Source organism: Symphodus melops (genome assembly GCF_947650265.1).
Source record: "Symphodus melops genome assembly, chromosome: 21".
Classification (NCBI taxonomy): Eukaryota; Metazoa; Chordata; class Actinopteri; order Labriformes; family Labridae; genus Symphodus; species Symphodus melops.
In genome coordinates, this window is record NC_136711.1 from 19,039,694 (window position 1) to 19,056,224 (window position 16,531).

A 16,531-nucleotide genomic window follows, 5' to 3' on the forward strand; every position below is an offset into this window, starting at 1 on the left:
TTGGGATCGTTTTGGATTCAAGCATAAACTATGTGATGCACTGTAAATTATTGTTTTTCTTGAATAATAAAAAAACTGTTTTTAATTAACCTCTGAAATGTGACTTTATGTAAGCCATAGGAATAAATGTATTACCGTATGAGGGGATTTTTATTTGGCTGATGAAAGCTTTGCTACTAGAATGTTCTGCGCATGCTCAGTCTGAAAGCGTGTTTTGGTGTCAAGCGGTGCTGCTGCTAGGCTAGCCGGGCCAGCTAGCATTTCTGCAAGTCATGGTGGGCCGTTCACCGAGGACAGGCTGGAGGATGATATATCGGGCTGTACTGTGGAACTGTTAAAGAAACGGGACTTAATGCATTTCTCACGTGATAGTGGTCTTAAGGGAATGATGATAAGGTTGCAAAATCGCAGCGAGTAAGTATTAAATCAAGACATTTAACTCGTGCGCAAGCCGATACATGTACAGTAGAGATGTATTGTGTGAATAAGTATTATTTGTGGGGTGATACCGTGTCGTATCATATTAAAGAAATAAGTTACTTTTTAAAGTAGTTGAATGATTAGAGATAGTCAGCAACGAAACTAGCCTACAAGGCTAGTACACAGTGCAGAGCTCAGAGTTCCAATAGCAGTTAAGCATTTTCTAAATACTACCACCCATGCTCTGTTCTTATTGGCCGGGAGTTGCTGGAGTCATGTGTCGTCACCTCGCTCAACGCACGCGGTTGGCGGCGCAATCTGTCAATCATCTTTTTCGCCACTTGTTGCTAGGGAGATTGTTTGATGCTAGCCACAGCGGAAGTAGGTAGTTCTAAAATACCAGAAGAGGCACCTGTCACTCGTTTAAAGGAAACAGAGATGACAGCCAACGAGATTACGTGTCGTCTTATTATGTTATTAACACTTAATGTTGTGTAAAATACGTATTGTTTTTTACATGTGATAGCAGTAGCCGGGTGTCAAAACACAACGGCAGCTAACGGCTAACATCATAAGGACGAAGATAGGCGCAGCTGCGCGCGAGGAGGGAGGGACCCTGCCTGCCTCCTAAACGTTGTCGTTTGTTGCGCGTGCTAGCCAGCCACGCCAGCGAGCTTTCTCGACTCGCTCGTTCACCTTCAGCAGCACCCATAAGAAGTAGCTGTCCCGTCAAGGGTGGGGTGTGATACCTTAAAGCTTTCAGAACCAACTCTGCTGAAAAAATAACCAGTGAAGAAGAAAGAAAGGCTTTTACGCGGTGACATCACTTCTTCTCTAGTCTTTGGGAGGATGGAGTGGTTGCAGAGAGCTTGCAAGTCCTGATTTTTTATTTATTTATTGTTTCATTTACATGTGCTACACAATGCAAATGTGGGTGAGGTGGTTTGGGTAAGGCGTGCATGTCTTAGAGAGTCTGATTATGATGCTGAACACACGGATTCTTCAGCAGAGAAATAAAATGTTTTTTTTCTCTCACTTTTGTCAGGAATGGGAACATGAGAACCTTATGAAGAACAAAGCTTTGAGCACTGACTGGACTCCCTCGAACTGGAAACCCCATCCCGGATGTCATATGCCTTCGAAACAAACAGAATCCTGCTGAAGACCCTCTCACTCTCTCTTACCACTTTTTTATGTTTTATGTATCTATATCCGTCTTCTCGTACAGCTATAGAAGTACTGTTCCAAGGTAGTGAGCCCCATTTTTGTTTTTATTTTTTACTTTCACCTTTTGTTCCTTTTGTAAAGAAATGCTTTACCTGAAAAAGTACTTCACAGAGGGCCTGATTCAGTTCACCATCCTTCTGAGTCTCATTGGGGTGCGGGTGGACGTTGACACCTATCTAAACAATCAACTGCCCCCCCTGAGAGAGATCATCCTGGGGCCTAGCTCAGCCTACACCCAGACCCAGTTTCACAACCTGCGCAACACGCTGGACGGCTATGGCATCCATCCAAAGAGTGTGGACCTGGACCATTTCTTCACCACTCGGCGGCTGCTGAACCAGGTGCGCCAGCTGGATCGCCTCTCCGTGCCCAGTACCGAGCTCAACACCTGGCTAGTGCATCGCGACTCTGAGACTGTCGTGTCCCCCAGCAGCCAGTCCAGCCCCAGCATCACCCTGGAAAATGGGGCCGGCCTAGAGGACGTTAACAACCCTGACGCTACCCCGGCCATGAGGGGAGGAAGTGGAGCTCCTGAATCCACGTACAACCTGAATGCAGCGGACAGCAGCCTGGGAGCTGTGGCGCCGGAGGGCAACCAGGAGCAGGGCAGCAGGGATGGCAACGACGACCTCACCAAAGAGGTACAGCAGCTTGTCCCGTCTTCTCTTTGCTCATGTCTAAACAGAAGTAGGCTTAAAACCCACTTCTGACACATTTGCTTCTTGTCAACACATTCACAACAAAGGGAAGGGGTGAATGTCAGAGTAGTAAGAAATATCAGTTTTTTATGGTTTTTTTGCATGGCTTAATTGAATGTTATACTAAAACTTTAAAGCAGAATTCAGTGCAAATCACAGCTGTTACCAAAAAGGATGTGAAGTTTTTAAAAACATGCAGAGATAACTAAACCAATCATGACGTTTCATAAAGAAGAGGACTAGCTGCATAAAGCATACGAGGACAAGTTAGTCCTAAAATTAAGACGTATGGATCGTCCATGTTCCCCAGCCCCGGTCTTTTATTAGTGCCAGATATTTTTAGTCATACACCAGTTGTCACATTTGTTACAGCTGTGATTGTGGTCACATTTTAATGTTGTTCACGTCGGTCCTACTTGGAGAAAAAAAGAAATAACCGGCAGAAAAGACAACAAAAAGTAAATATCTGTCCTTTTCCATGTTTATCTGAATGTTTTTAACAAACTCTCTTTGTGTAATCGCTCATTGCTCTTACTGATGTTTCATGTTATGTGTTGTTCTAGTTAATGTGGAAAAAAACTCGCACATAATGACCTCATTGATGCCGTGGACTTAAGGGTTACACAAAGTCATTGTTGGGCTGTAATGCAGCGAGCCCTCCTTCTGATCACATGTTAACCACCGTGTCAAAGTGTTTATATCACGGTTGCATCATCCTGACTAGATTTCTGTTACATGATCAGCCTAAAACCACGGCTAAAACTAACCTTTTTATTGAGAGGGCAAGCAGTCAAAACACTTTGTTTTGGTATCATACATTTGTTAAAAACTTCAATTACAAATTACTCAGGGTTTTATTTCTATATTAATTTTTTGTCTGCCTGGTTATTAAAGTAATTTTTCTCTGCACAGGGCCATTTTTCAATGGTTGCTATATCATTTTTTTCCAGGACATTGACTTGATTGACATCCTATGGCGACAGGACATCGACCTCGGCGCAGGAAGAGAAGTGTTCAACTACAGCAACCGGCAGAAGGAGAACGAGGAGGAGCAAAAGCCCAGCCCGCCTGAGAGCAAAGACGGGAATGAGGAACAGGAGGGCTGGAGGAACGGAGTGAACCTGCAGGGCGCTCAGCCGGTGGACGGGGAGACGGGGGAGAGTATCCCAGAGCAGGTTTGTAGACTAAATAGATCGCTGCATTCTTCCGTTTGGTTCGCTGCGAAGAGCTGCGTTTAGCCATTTGGGAGCCGCACGCCGGTGATAAAAGATATTGTCACACTAAAAGGAATTAATATTCTTTTGAAGACATTTCCAGCTTAACGTTTTGGATGAAGACATTTGTATTAATCTTTAAAAATCCTCTGTGTGAATATGAGACTTTCATGTCATTGTTTGGCCTGAGCAGTTTATGAGGTATGCAAAGTGTTGGATCACAGTCAGAGTGATGGATAGCTTCACGGCGTCCCTGTTTGTTAAATACACACTCAACAAGGTTCATTTAGTTCCCATTATATAGCGCCGTGTTGCACAATGAAATTCAAGATTACGATGATCAAGAAAAATGCTTTTTATGGTGGATGGCGAAAACTGAATCGAGGAGTCTGAAAGGCTGATAAAAGAAGCCCGAAGGTCGGGGGTTCGATCCCCAGCTCCCGTAGCCATAAGTCAGAAGTGTCCTGGAGCAAGACAATTAACCCCGACTGTATATGACTGGTCTGACGGTCAATCTGCCATAAGTTTAAATCTGTAGGTGGGACACTCCTGAGCTCGAGTCCTCCTTCGTATGTTTTAGATGTTACCTCATAGAAAAGTGAGTCACAGACAGCCACCGCTCTGTTCCCTCTTTTTAGTCTCTACCTAAGTCAATTTAACTTAATCCAGAGCAGGAAATAAGAAGGCATTACTGTGTTTGTCTAAAGCAAATTGACTGAACTTGAAATGTAGTTAAATGTATCTGTATCTTTGTGTTGTCGCTCAGATCCCGGGCATTGGCTCACAGACGTCACTTTCTCTACAAGAATGTTTGAGGCTGCTGGAGGCGACTTTTCCGTTCGGAGAAGAATCTGAGGTGAAAACATTCAAACTCTTCGGCTCGCACGTATTGCAAGTGCTACAGAGCAGTTGGAAGAAACTGAAGGGAAGTTGTGAACATCTTTGTTTATCTTTTTAACTAGTTTCCGGCCCCAGTTGTCAACAGAGAAATAGTTTCCAATGAAGCTCCTTCCACATCTCAGGGCCTTCCTCTGGCACCACTGCTGCCCTCAGCAGAGCCACAGTTAGACCTGGAGCAGCAGTGGCAAGACATCATGGCCATCATGGAGCTACAAGTATGTTACTCTTAACATGTCCTGATATCCTTTATTTATCTGTAGAACTGGTAAAAGTAGGTTCAATGCAAAAAAAAAGCTTCTGTTTTTCAAAATCATAAAAGTAAAAAAAAAAAAGAAAAATAGGGGAGATGTTGTCTGGTTGCAATTTTACTGCAAAAGCAGGTTTGAAAATGTGAAGGAATTTCTCCTTGCTGCCTCAGAAAAAATAAGTGTCTCAAGCTGAGGTTCTGTGTCCACGACGTTTCTCACCAGCACTCATTGTTGTTATGAGAGTTAACCTCTACTTCACTCTGTAATGACAGTTGTGTCTGTTTTAAATAGCTTCATGTGTTAAGTATGTGCATGCTTTTAATTGAAGGACATGAAAGTGATGAAAACATGTCGTAGCATAAGCAGCAGCTTCAGTCCTGGAAACTGTTAACTGGAAAAAGAGTCTGACTGGTACCTCCTGTGGAGACGCTTGTTATCAAGGTGCAGCAAAACTGAGAGAGCGAAAAGAATCGCATCATTATCAGAGAGAGAGAGAGAGAGGGAAGGGTCTGCTGTCTGCACGTCCCTCCAGTCATTACGCAGATTTAGGTGCAAAACAGACGCTTCCTTTTTGAGTGTTTTTCTGCACGCTAACCTGCACTCCCACTCATCTTGATTTTGATTGGTCAGTGCGGGGAGAAGTGACATTTACGAGCGTGGTGCTACTCTTAAATTTGAACCTTTTTTTTTTTTTTTTTTTTTTTGTTTTAACTGAGAGTGCTGCGAGCAAAGCCACAACAAAACAGCTGACACTGAAGGCGTTTTCGCGATCAGGAGGGTAAAGAGATGAAAACACAGTGGACTCTTATTTATCTCTGAATGTGCTTCATCGTTTGGTAAATATGTTTACGTCTCTTAACAAAATCTCTCTTGTTTTAAAGGCGATGGACGTAAACAACACTTCGGCTCAGACAAACTCCAGCAGCGCCAATAGCACGAGTGGGACAGTTGAGTCAAACACTGTTGGGAACTTTGAACTTTCCACTGGCTCTACACCAGTAAACCAGGATGTCAGCCTTCACCAGGCCTCCCTCCCCAGCTGCAGCCAAGACTTCCCCCAGATCTTTAATCCCCAGCTGGACTCTATCAGCATCACCCCCAGAACCACCTTACCCAGACTTTCTTCCAGCAACTCGAGCAACATAAACTCCACTTTTGGAACCACTAACCTGACTGGGATCTTTCTCCCTCCTCACGTTAACAGTTCCAGTAACAACATTACGTCCACGCCCATCCTGCCCGATCCCTTCAGCACCCTGCTGGAGGAGTCCATGCTGGATGAGATAAGCTTGCTGGACCTCGCCATGGAGGAGGGCTTCAGCCAGGCCCAAGCGTCCCAGCTGGAGGACGAGCTCGACTCCGATTCCGGCCTTTCTCTGGACTCGAGCCACAGCCCGGCTTCCCCGAGCAGCTCCGAGACGTCATGCTCCTCCGCAGCATCTTCGTCCTCAACGTCTGCCACCTTCTCGGAGGAGGGAGCCGTGGGATACAGCACCGACTCCGAGGTCGCCACCGTGGAGCCGGAGGAAGGGGCCGTCGGGGGTTATCAGCCCGGTTACAGTAAGCTCTGCCGTATGAGTTATCAGGACCCGTCTCAGTTCCACAGCCTCCCTCACCTCGACAGCATCAGCCACAATCACACCTATAACCTACCGCTTTCCTCGACGTTCGCCGAGCATCCGGAGCTCCCCATTCCGACCGGGAAGAAGAACGTCCGCGACAAACACAACTCCAAACTCCAGACTCACCAGGACCTGCTCGACAAGCACGCAAGTCGCGACGAGCGCAGAGCGCGGGCCATGAAAATCCCCTTCTCCAACGAGAAGATCATCAACCTGCCCGTGGAGGAGTTCAACGAGCTGCTCGCCAAGCACCACCTGAGCGAACCCCAGCTCGCCCTCATCCGCGACATCCGCCGGCGCGGGAAGAACAAGATGGCCGCCCAGAACTGCCGCAAGCGCAAACTGGACACCATCATTAACCTGGAGCAGGGCGTCCACGACCTGCGCCGCGACAAGACCCGCCTGCTGAAGGAGAAGATGGAGTTCATCCGTTCCATCCGGCAGATGAAGCAGAAGGTGCAGAGTCTGTATCAAGAGGTTTTCAGTCAGCTGCGGGACGAGGAGGGCCGGCCCTATCCTCCCAGCGAGTACTCGCTCCAGTACAGCGCGGACGGCAGCGTACTCATCATGCCTCGCTGCGTGACGACGGCAGAGCAGAACCGAAAGCCAGAGAAAAAACAGAAGGACAAAAAGAAGTGAAGGGAGGGGGAGCGAACTGCTGCGTGTTCTGTAACTTTGCTAAGTCAATAAGAACGATTTCTGCAGATGCAAGAGAGAGATGTCCTTTTTTTCCTTTAAGAAGATTCTGGTGAGTAGAGAAATGGCATTGTTGACTACTCTTCCTGCATAAGTTTTCTCCCTTTTCATTCTGTTCCCACATTTATTTCCCGGAAACAACTCTGAAGCTGGAGTAGCTCTTCGTTTGAGTACTGATATTTCATTATTTAGTCGGGGGGTTTTGGGGGGAGGGGAGGGGAAAAACGATAAGCAAGAAGAAAAAGGGATATAAAAAAAGGACATAAAATGAGCTATTAGAAAATTTAGCCGCTCTCGATCCTTTTGCACCGAACCACCGAGGACGGAGGAGAAACGTAGGGGGGAAACGAGGGACTGGTGAGGAGAAGAGCCGGAGTACGAACACTGTCAACACGGACGGTTGGAATACCTATGCACAGAAGGTTTTTTGAGGGACTTATCAGCTCACATCCCATCCTGAAGACTTTGAGGGATTTTCATGGTCACGGAGGCTTTTTTCAGTTGCGGATCTTCAGGATAGGAATATCCTTCATGGGTGTGCGAGATTAGATACCAAAGGCTAAGAGGAAGTCCATCATTTTAGGACGCTATTACCACCTATACTAACCGGAGGTTGTATGGTGCACATCATTTGATCTGAATACATCTTAAATGCTCAATTACTGCACTCCTGTTCTGTGGATTTGTATCGCAGATTCCTGTTTTTGAGTCAGTTGCGTCTTGAGTTTGGAAGACCCTGAAGAGAGCAGGGTTTGTGGTTTCGTGGCCGGGTGGCGATGTTGACGCGAGGGAGAGTCGGAGGTTGAGTGTTCCCGGGCTGGCCGCCGCTTAAACAGGCCCGGAGGTGAAGTCCTGCTAGAGGGGGCGGATGGATGTTTTTACGAAGGAGGCACACTGCATTGCTAAACGTATCAACTTCCTTATAAATTATACATAGCACTGTAATTTGTCTTTAAAAGGCTTGGCTATATGCATTTTGCTGTGTCTGTCGCTGTTCCTTCGCTGCAGGTTTAGATATCTGAAGCTGCGTTTAGGGAAAGCTCTTATTATTAACTGTTCATAATCTGTAGTATAAGCAAGGTTAGAGGTCAATCCACATCAGCTTTATGTCACAGTCTACACCTTCTTTGTTCATTTGAATACTCCGAGGTCAGCGGCAGAGCCTTCCTCACAGGGGAGGAGTTTGTGTTGGCGTGACGTGCAGGATCTCTGCAGGAGTTCTGTACGAGCCGCAGCTCGAGGCCGTCGCATATCAACGTTATCAAGAGTCGCTCTGACACCGTTTCCCTTCAGGATGAGTTCTTCGGATACGGCCGACATCGCACATCGTTCGTCGACGCAACAATACGACGCACTGATTAATAAGCCTCCGCAGCGTGGACCCTCCTCCTCTTCCTCTTCATAAAAACAAGTCCGCACAGCATGACACGAATCATTGCTGTCTTTGTTTTAGACCAGCGGAAAAAAACTACTTGAATAAAAAATAACAATTAATATAATAATAACTGCTCAAACGAAGCAGTTTATTGGTAAAAAAAAAAAAAAAGAGAGAGTTTTCCACGATGCTGGATGGGTTAGCAGCTGCTGCTGAGGGTCTTAAGGCAACAATGGTTTAAAATGATAAATACTCAAAATATGTACTTCGCTTTATTGCAAAGTCTTTTTACACAAATGAAAATTATGACCTGGTGTGGAAAAAAGATCATCACCACAAAAAGATAAAACGATGTAAGGCAGCCGTCTGCGGCGTCATCTTGGAGGATGTACTCGGCTGTTTCAAAAGTTTGGTTATTTGAAGAAGCGTCGGGAAGGATCATGGTGTCAGGACGGCTCTTATTGATTGGTTTTCTTTTCATCTTGATGCCTCGTATTTCTGCGTAACGTTGTCTCGGCTGAAGTGAAGCGACATTTATTTAACCGTTCCCAACAGGAAGCCACCGGAGGTGACTTTTTTTTTTTAACTGCTGTAAAAGCCGAGCTGTTGGCGTTCATATTACGAGTCCTATGTTGCGAGGTTTCTTGCGTCGATAACAAAGTGAGCCGAGTTGTTTGAATGTGTGAAACGTCGGGGTTGTGTCGCGCGGCCGCTTTCGATCCGAATGCCTTTTTATTTCACCGACTCATCATCTCTTTTAAATGTTTTGAGAACTGACGGGGGAAAATGTTCTCGAAGTAGAAGTGCTATTACTCGTCTTTTTGAATGAAGTTTGTCGGTACGTGTTGCATCGCCCTCTGTGATAAAAAAAAAAAAAAAACAGAAACGTTTTTTTTTAAAAAACAAAAAATAGACCAGTTGTTGCAGCTGAGATAGCAGTTAGGCTAAAATATCTACAAAAGGCTGAACAGAAGTCGCAACGTTAAGATGATGTCCAAAAACGTGTTTTGAAAGGAGAGCGTCCTCATTAAACGTGTTATTCAGGCATGAAACTGGTTAACATTCACGTCAGTGTAACCCAGTGCGACACCAACTACTTAGTACTGCTACTACTTAGTGCACTTTTTCTTTGTCGTCTGTCTTGTTCTGTAAATATTTTCATGTTTGTGTTCGTCATAATTTATGTAGTTTGTCGAATGTCTCCATAACGGTCTCACCCTCTGCTTTCAGTTTGGATGTAGTTCCCTCTGTTTTGAGATATTTGCTGGCAATCAAGAATTGTTTTTATTGATTAATAAAGTGTTTTTATTTTCACCTGTGACTCTTGTGTTCTAGTTGTCATGAATGACGGTGTCCGTGATCAGCTGCTCATCATCAGGGGAGTACGCAGTGAGGTCAGAGGTTAAAGGGACAAATGAAGACCCCAATGTGGACTGATGCATGTTGGTGTCACATTTTTCTAAACGTAGATTTTAAAATGCAGTTCATGTCTGATAGTATTTAAAAACAATGATTATATTTCTACAAATACACACAGCTGTGATGAGGCTAACAGTGGGTTTTTTATGTCTTGTAAATCCACTCTGATCCTGTATTTGATCACGTCTATAAACCCCTCTATTTCAGCCCTGCTCAGAACAGGCTGTTTCTGTGTCTGTAGCTTTAAATATGTAAATGAGCTGTGTCTGACCACGCCCCCTCTCTGGAAGGGCTCGGGCTTTCTCGCTCCGTGTCCTATTGTTTACGGTGAGAAGGCAGACTCAGAGGGCAGAACAAACACCTAGCTGTGGGAGTGTCACCCACCTGGGGGAGGGGCTACTGCCCTTTGTGATGTCATGAAGGGAAAATCCCCAAACGACCTGTTTGAGCACACATTTTCTGAAAAGAGGAGCAGGCAGAAGACGGAGAGGATGGACTTTTACACTGTAGCAGACACACTAGTTAATATATTTATAATCTGTAAAGCTAAATGCCTCAGAGCCTCAAACATGCAGCAGCACCAGGCTGTTAAAAGTGACAGGGCCTTAAATGGGAATGGGCATTTATTCAGTGTTTTACAGCATATTAAAAGTGACATCATCATGAAACTGCACAGTAACAAAAAGTGGTTTATTGTCCAAAAAATGACAAGCAAGACAGTTTAATGAAAAACACTACAAAGATTACCAATGAGCGAAGAAGTCACCGAGGAGGGTTCGTAACCGTACATCAAACAAGTCCGAAGAAAATGGCTAAAAGATGGACACAGTTTTGCCCTCAAAAGCACCAATGAGAAAAAAAAAAAAAGATTTGCTCACCAATGAATTTATAAAAAAAAAACTTTACCTCACTGAAACAAGATGAGAGCACTGCATCGAATGTTTCTGAAAGTCGTACTGATGCCGATTATAACACTGCGCTTTTACACTGAAGTCAGGCTGGGATTTGTCAAGCAAACCTGAAGCATATTTACAATTATTACATCCAGATCAAAGTGGAGTCATGAGTGGAAACACGGCAAAACGACAAAAGAGTCAAATGGTGTCTTGCTTGTCTCGGTCCCCCTTGGTCCCCCCCCCCCCCCCCCCCCCCCCCAAAAGTACAATGAAGTCTCAAAAAACTACAGATTCTTTTCTCCCTGCTCCGCTCGTGTTAGTTTTTCTCGTCTTTCTTCTCGTCTTCGGTCGGGTAAGAGTGCCAAGTGAGTCTCTCTTCGTAGAATGAGATGACCACCTGTGGACACTTGATGTTGGCCTCCTTCGCCGGCACCAGGTCGGCCTCATCTGAGTTTTTCCTGCAAACACACAACAACACAAATGCTTTCCAAAACAAAGAAGGCAGAGATTATTTTTTCTCTCGATGTTTTAGGTCGAGCAGCCGCCATCATGCTTGTTGCATATGTTGCAAAAAATTACGTGTTAAACTGATTAACACACTTCGTAAGAAAAAGGAAACCGGTTCCTGATTTGGGATTTGCGTATTGAGGTCTTTGAAGATGTTTTTTCTTGCATTCCATGAGGTGCGATGGCTTTTAAGATTTAAAGTGGGAAGGGTCTGGAGATAGATTGTCATGTCAGAATGCAGGAAGGGAGGAGGGCCGTAAACATTGAGTTGTGTAGGAACAGATGTTGAAGTGCGAGGGGGAGGAGAACTCCAGCAGGGGCCCTCTTGAATCTAATCAGATAAGAAATATTCCTTAACACAGTGGTGTCCAAACTTTTTTTCTTGCGGGCCAAAATTGTCGCGTTAGAATCGCCCACGGGCCACAGAGTTTTTTTTTGTTTGTTTTTTAAATATTGGAAGGAACTTTTTGTATTTTGACCTCTTCAAAAAATAATGTAAATACACAATAACTAATTGCAGTGGGAAACTGTTGTGTTCTAATTTTTTGGAAAGAATAGTCAGGCTTTTATAGGTCTCCCTCGCTAACATGAAAAAGAAAAAAAGAACGAAATATGCCATCTGATGAGGCCTGGGGCCAAAATCTTCTGATTCTTCGATTTGAAGTCAAGGGCCACAAAAAATCCACTCAAGGGCCACAAATGGGCCCCCGGGCCGCACTTTGGACACCCCTGCCTTAACACATACAAACCATTTCATGAGGAACATCAGTTCTCCCGTGGAATCTGTGGCGCCAATAATCCGTTCTGGTTCCAGACCTCGAGCAAAGCCCCTTAGCTTCTCCGTCTGAGGATTAGAAACAAAAACATTTGAACAACGTTGCACATGCACAGAACAACATGTTCCAGCAGAGTCAGTATTTCTGATAAGTCACAAGTTCACACGGCAGCATTCAGCTAAACAGAAGCCACTTATATCGCCGCTGTCGGAAATGACAATGACCGAGGCTAAAGGGACGCGGTGCACGCTGAGCTCGCCGTGGAGGAAGAGGGGACACCTGGTACGCCCAAACTGTTGGAAACTTTTTTTTCCCCCCCAAACGAGATCTTTCTGGCCCGTTGTCGAGGTAGGTCGGAGGGAAGCACGAGACGGTTTGTTGTGATCCGAGCTGCCCTCCTATTGGACGCGCAGAGGTGACATCAGAGAGTAGAACATGTTTTAGAGAAGTTTCACCCCGCCTCTTTTTTTTTTTTTTTTTTTTTCTTTCTTTCTTTCATCTCACTCTGTTTAGCTCATTCGGATCTCATGAGTTATGACTTTAACACGTTTTCTACCCAGGCTCCTGTCTGACTCTTCCTCCAGGTGCAATGACCTTGTTCTTCTTGCTGCTGGGATTTTTGGGGACTTTCCAAGTTTCACCCCCCTCAAACTGTAGGAACTCTGAGAGCTCAGCTTTAATCATGTACAGAGGTGCATTGTGCATTTCTTGCCTTCATGTCTCCAGGTTGGACATGATATCATTTAACCAGCAGTGAAATGTTGTTCTGTCTTACTTTGTTCCAAACATCCAAAACACACAGATGATCAGTGAGCTGTCATGTTCGAGAAGGAGACGTTTCAGAGCTTTACCGTGTAGGGAGCAGATCTGAAATGATTGTGTGTATATCTGACTCCTGAGGGTCACCTCTATACTCGATGTGTAAACGCGTCCTGACTGTGATGGTGGTTGTTAACGGACCCAATCAAGATTAAGACACCTTTGAAGTCGACACCTGGGATGAGGATTCTCGTGACTTAAAAAGAGCTCCCAATCAAGATCAGGTTTCATGTTTGCTTAAAATAAAAGTTCACATCTGCTGCCTGCATCTCTTCCTCCAGCAGATGGTTTGGGGTTTTCCATTTTCCCCTCCGTTGATATTTTAAACCGATTTGTCTACACAAGGCGACTACTGACTGAATCAGGACCCTTCGGGATGTAAATGCTGTGTACAAGGGGAGGTAGGTGGAGTGACCTTTTCTGCACACACACACACAAAAAAAACACGCTTACGTCGTCTTTTTTCTTTTTCGATTTGCTTTCATCTCCTTCTGCTTCTCCCGCCGCCTTCCTCTTCACGTCGTTCGCCAATTTCTGGGACTGCAAATATTCTGCGATCAAATCCGGACAGTCCAGGTTGTCCTCCGGCTCCCACGTGTTATCTTCACTGCAGGCACACGAGAACATACAACACTGCATGTTTGTTTTTTTAAATGATAGGTTCATAATCTCTGCTTTGGATGAATGTACCGATCTAATGATGAGGAGGGAAGATGCGACACGTCGTACAGCCAAACACTCACTTCGAGAAGCCTTTCCACTTGAGAAGATACTCCACTCTCCCCTTCACCACCCGCCGATTCAGGACCTTCTCCACCACGTATTCTTCCTCCTCCTCCTCTTCCTCTGCCACGTCCTCTGGCTTCTTCTCCTTCTTCTCAGGTGTGGTCATTTTGGTCTCTGGTGGATTTTCAAAAAAAAAAAAATCTAGTGAGCAAGTCAACTCCTGGAGACGACAACCAACCTTTCAGCGGTATGCTGAGACGTCACACTGTACGCTCTGATTGGCTGGAGGTGTTAAAAAGCAGTGGCAGAGGGTTTTGATGTTTACATTTGTTAGGGACGTGTGTCACAACTGGAAGGGAAAACATTGAGCTGAGTGCAGGTTTAAATGGGTTACAAACATTCAAGAGTGCCACATAAATATATTATTAATTCTTGGACTTGACAAACACCGTTACCGCACGAGGACAAGTGAAACAGAGATATTATTCATGTTAGAAAATAATGTTTTAAACCTTCTGTAACAGTGGGAGCATCATTAGGGGGTTCTGTAGTCAGGCTCATACTCATCAGGTAGACCTGGGGACCAGCAGGTTCCTGGTCAACATCGAGATTGTTGCATGATGGAAGAGAGCCGGGATCGAATATGGTGGAGAGGAGAAAACATGGGAGGTTTATTGAGGAACATGGGTAACAGCGTGAGGCAACGTAGATTAACAGAGATCTCTTTTAAAACAGAGATGGATCGATGTGGGAGCTAACTAAAGAGTGCTAACACAACAATGCGGGACACGGGCAATAGCAGCTCGAGTCAAGGACAATTTTGATTCACCATTTGAGCTAAAGTCCTCCACATGAACTCGAGCGGAGGGGGTTGGAGGTGTCTCCAAACAGCAGTTTGTTTTGGTTTCATGCTGGTGCTCGAAGGCGACATCTACTGGATCAAGAAGTCGCACATTCTTCCTTTAAATATGAAAAACTGTGCAAAGCTTCATCTATTCAGAGGTACTGAGCTGCCTTTTTAAACAAAGGTGAGAGGAGTGAAACACTTCCTGGTTGCTCACATATTCAATTCTTTGACACTTGTTGATGCAACATCTCCAAACAAATGCATTGACATTGTCTTGGTGCTGAAGTGTTGCCAATGGATTGAACATATATGGTTTGTCTCTCATTAAATTGGGCTACACGTCACATTCACATAATTCCCAATATAGCGTTGTCTAGATGACTAGTTGCTTCCACCTTCCTCTTTTTTTTTTGTACCTCAAGTCGGACAGGGATAGTCTCCAGATGTGAGGAGCGTTTGTGAACAGCCAGGTCGGTAATTATCTCGTTATTATCATGAGTGCAGATGTGAAAACGTGCGAATGAGTTTCCTTGCCAATTTTATTACTAATGAAAACAAAAAAAAAGTGGGTAACATGAATTCTATTCTTGTTGCCTTGGTATCGATTTTTTTTCTTTTTTGCTGGTGTTATGTCAACATGATGACTGGGTGCCACAGTGAACATGATAGCTCAATTTATACCAACCAAAATCAATTGTTTCTATTATTTGTCACTCAGTGGAAAAAACAGTTTCATTCTTTGATATGCTAATATCAGCCATCCAATAAATCGGGCCTAATTAAAAGCAGATATATGTTTTGTCCCAGTTGTGCATTTCTCTTATAATACTGTCTAATCTACATTGCCTGAAGTTCCTCATGTACTTTATAACATGGGGTGCATTCATTAGATCTCTTAGGGAATGGGGGCAGTGTTACATACATCTGATCACCTTTAAACAAGACATCGCATCGCTGATTGATGATAATAACACTGCTGCAGCTGCTCTATAAATGGACCTGCGTGTCGCTGCCAGCATCAACAAACACAGTGCAAAGGGAGGTCTGCAAACACCTGGCGGGGGCATAACACAGTCTGTCATTACTGTGGAAATGGAAAGGATGAATCCTGAATAAAGCAGGCGTCATAAAATGAGCAACTGCGTTGTGCAGAACACATCTTGCATCTTAAATGGAGGCTCTCATGAGCAGACAGAGGGAAGAAAACACTGCACGACAAAAGCCTCGCAGGGACCATCAGTTTGCAGCGAGCTGGTTTTCCTCCATATTGCTTTTGCGTTTGCAAGTAATGTAAAAAAAAAAAATACTGTGTGTATTATAACGCATAATGCAAACGCTGTTTTATCATTGCACACTCGTTTTCATTGATACACGCGCATGTTAACACCTACATGTAGGTGAAGAGGCTCGTGCACTATCAATCCAGAAACAACAGAAGGAAAGACAAAAACATCAAACTCACCGATGACTTACAATTTAAAAAAAATAATAAATACAAAAATGTAAAGTTGCACCCCCAATCTGAAACAGAAACACGCGACAGCCTCTGCGCTGAGATTTCTTCAGTTATGAAAATGTCAGGTTCGTCTTGATTTGTTGTGAAAAAGATCCTCTATGAGCTCGAGCACACTGAACTGTGTCGTTTCCGCCCCTTCGTCTGCTACGAGAGAAGAAGAGGAAAAAAAGAAGAAGAGTGGAGTGCGAGGACAGAGCAGCTTCACGGACTGTAAACTCATGTGGATTTACTCTGCCACGTCACAGACTGCGCGCGCGCCCTGTCCATGTGATGTGTAGATCTGTGAATGAAGAAACAAAGCGGACTGCGGACTGGACTATCGGAACAACCCTCAGTTATGGCATGTACCATAACTGTTCATTTCGATCCCTTATCGTCTTTTATTGTCATATATTTAGTGATTTTGATTGGTTGCTATAGTACACATACAAAGAAGTTCATAAACTTCACAAGTACACGTTGGTTTGTCAGTAAGATTTTTATATATTCCACTCAACTTTATTTATATGCCACTTTTCATACAATCATGCACATAAAGTGTAGAGGAGATATGCATCATTATTTTAAGATTATTTGTCACTCAGGTGCCATTGAGCAAGGCACCAAAGCCCCAACTACCCTGGTG

At 44.5% G+C, this 16,531-nt stretch overlaps 2 protein-coding genes across 7 annotated transcripts; one reads left to right on the plus strand and one right to left on the minus strand.

Moving 5' to 3' along the window:
• The first annotated feature begins 189 nt into the window (after positions 1 to 189).
• On the plus strand, positions 190 to 9,952 carry nfe2l1b (nfe2 like bZIP transcription factor 1b). 5 transcript variants are annotated; one of them, XR_013778035.1, is made up of 7 exons: positions 190 to 414; positions 1,466 to 2,288; positions 3,296 to 3,520; positions 4,326 to 4,415; positions 4,522 to 4,674; positions 5,589 to 7,077; positions 9,736 to 9,952. XR_013778035.1 is itself a non-coding variant. In XM_079334420.1 (6 exons), the coding sequence occupies exons 2-6, from the start codon at positions 1,731 to 1,733 to the stop codon at positions 6,966 to 6,968; spliced, it is 2,406 nt and encodes an 801-aa protein (XP_079190546.1). In that variant the 5' UTR covers positions 190 to 414; positions 1,466 to 1,730; the 3' UTR covers positions 6,969 to 9,721. The 5 variants fall into 5 exon arrangements, 4 of the variants coding, with proteins under 4 accessions (XP_079190546.1, XP_079190548.1, XP_079190547.1 ...); XM_079334420.1 differs by lacking the exon at positions 9,736 to 9,952 and having other exon boundaries at positions 5,589 to 9,721; XM_079334422.1 differs by lacking the exons at positions 190 to 414; positions 9,736 to 9,952 and adding an exon at positions 751 to 1,368 and having other exon boundaries at positions 5,589 to 9,721.
• Positions 9,953 to 10,492: 540 nt separating this feature from the next.
• Positions 10,493 to 16,051, minus strand: cbx1b (chromobox homolog 1b (HP1 beta homolog Drosophila)). Of its 2 annotated transcripts, XM_079334425.1 has the most exons (6): positions 15,853 to 16,051; positions 14,056 to 14,137; positions 13,561 to 13,717; positions 13,271 to 13,424; positions 11,972 to 12,066; positions 10,493 to 11,173 (listed from the first exon to the last, which is right to left on the minus strand). In XM_079334425.1, exons 2-6 carry the CDS (start codon positions 14,108 to 14,110, stop codon positions 11,032 to 11,034), a joined length of 603 nt encoding a protein of 200 aa, XP_079190551.1. In that variant the 5' UTR covers positions 14,111 to 14,137; positions 15,853 to 16,051; the 3' UTR covers positions 10,493 to 11,031. The 2 variants fall into 2 exon arrangements, with proteins under 2 accessions (XP_079190551.1, XP_079190552.1); XM_079334426.1 differs by lacking the exon at positions 14,056 to 14,137.
• Between the last annotated feature and the right edge of the window lie 480 nt (positions 16,052 to 16,531).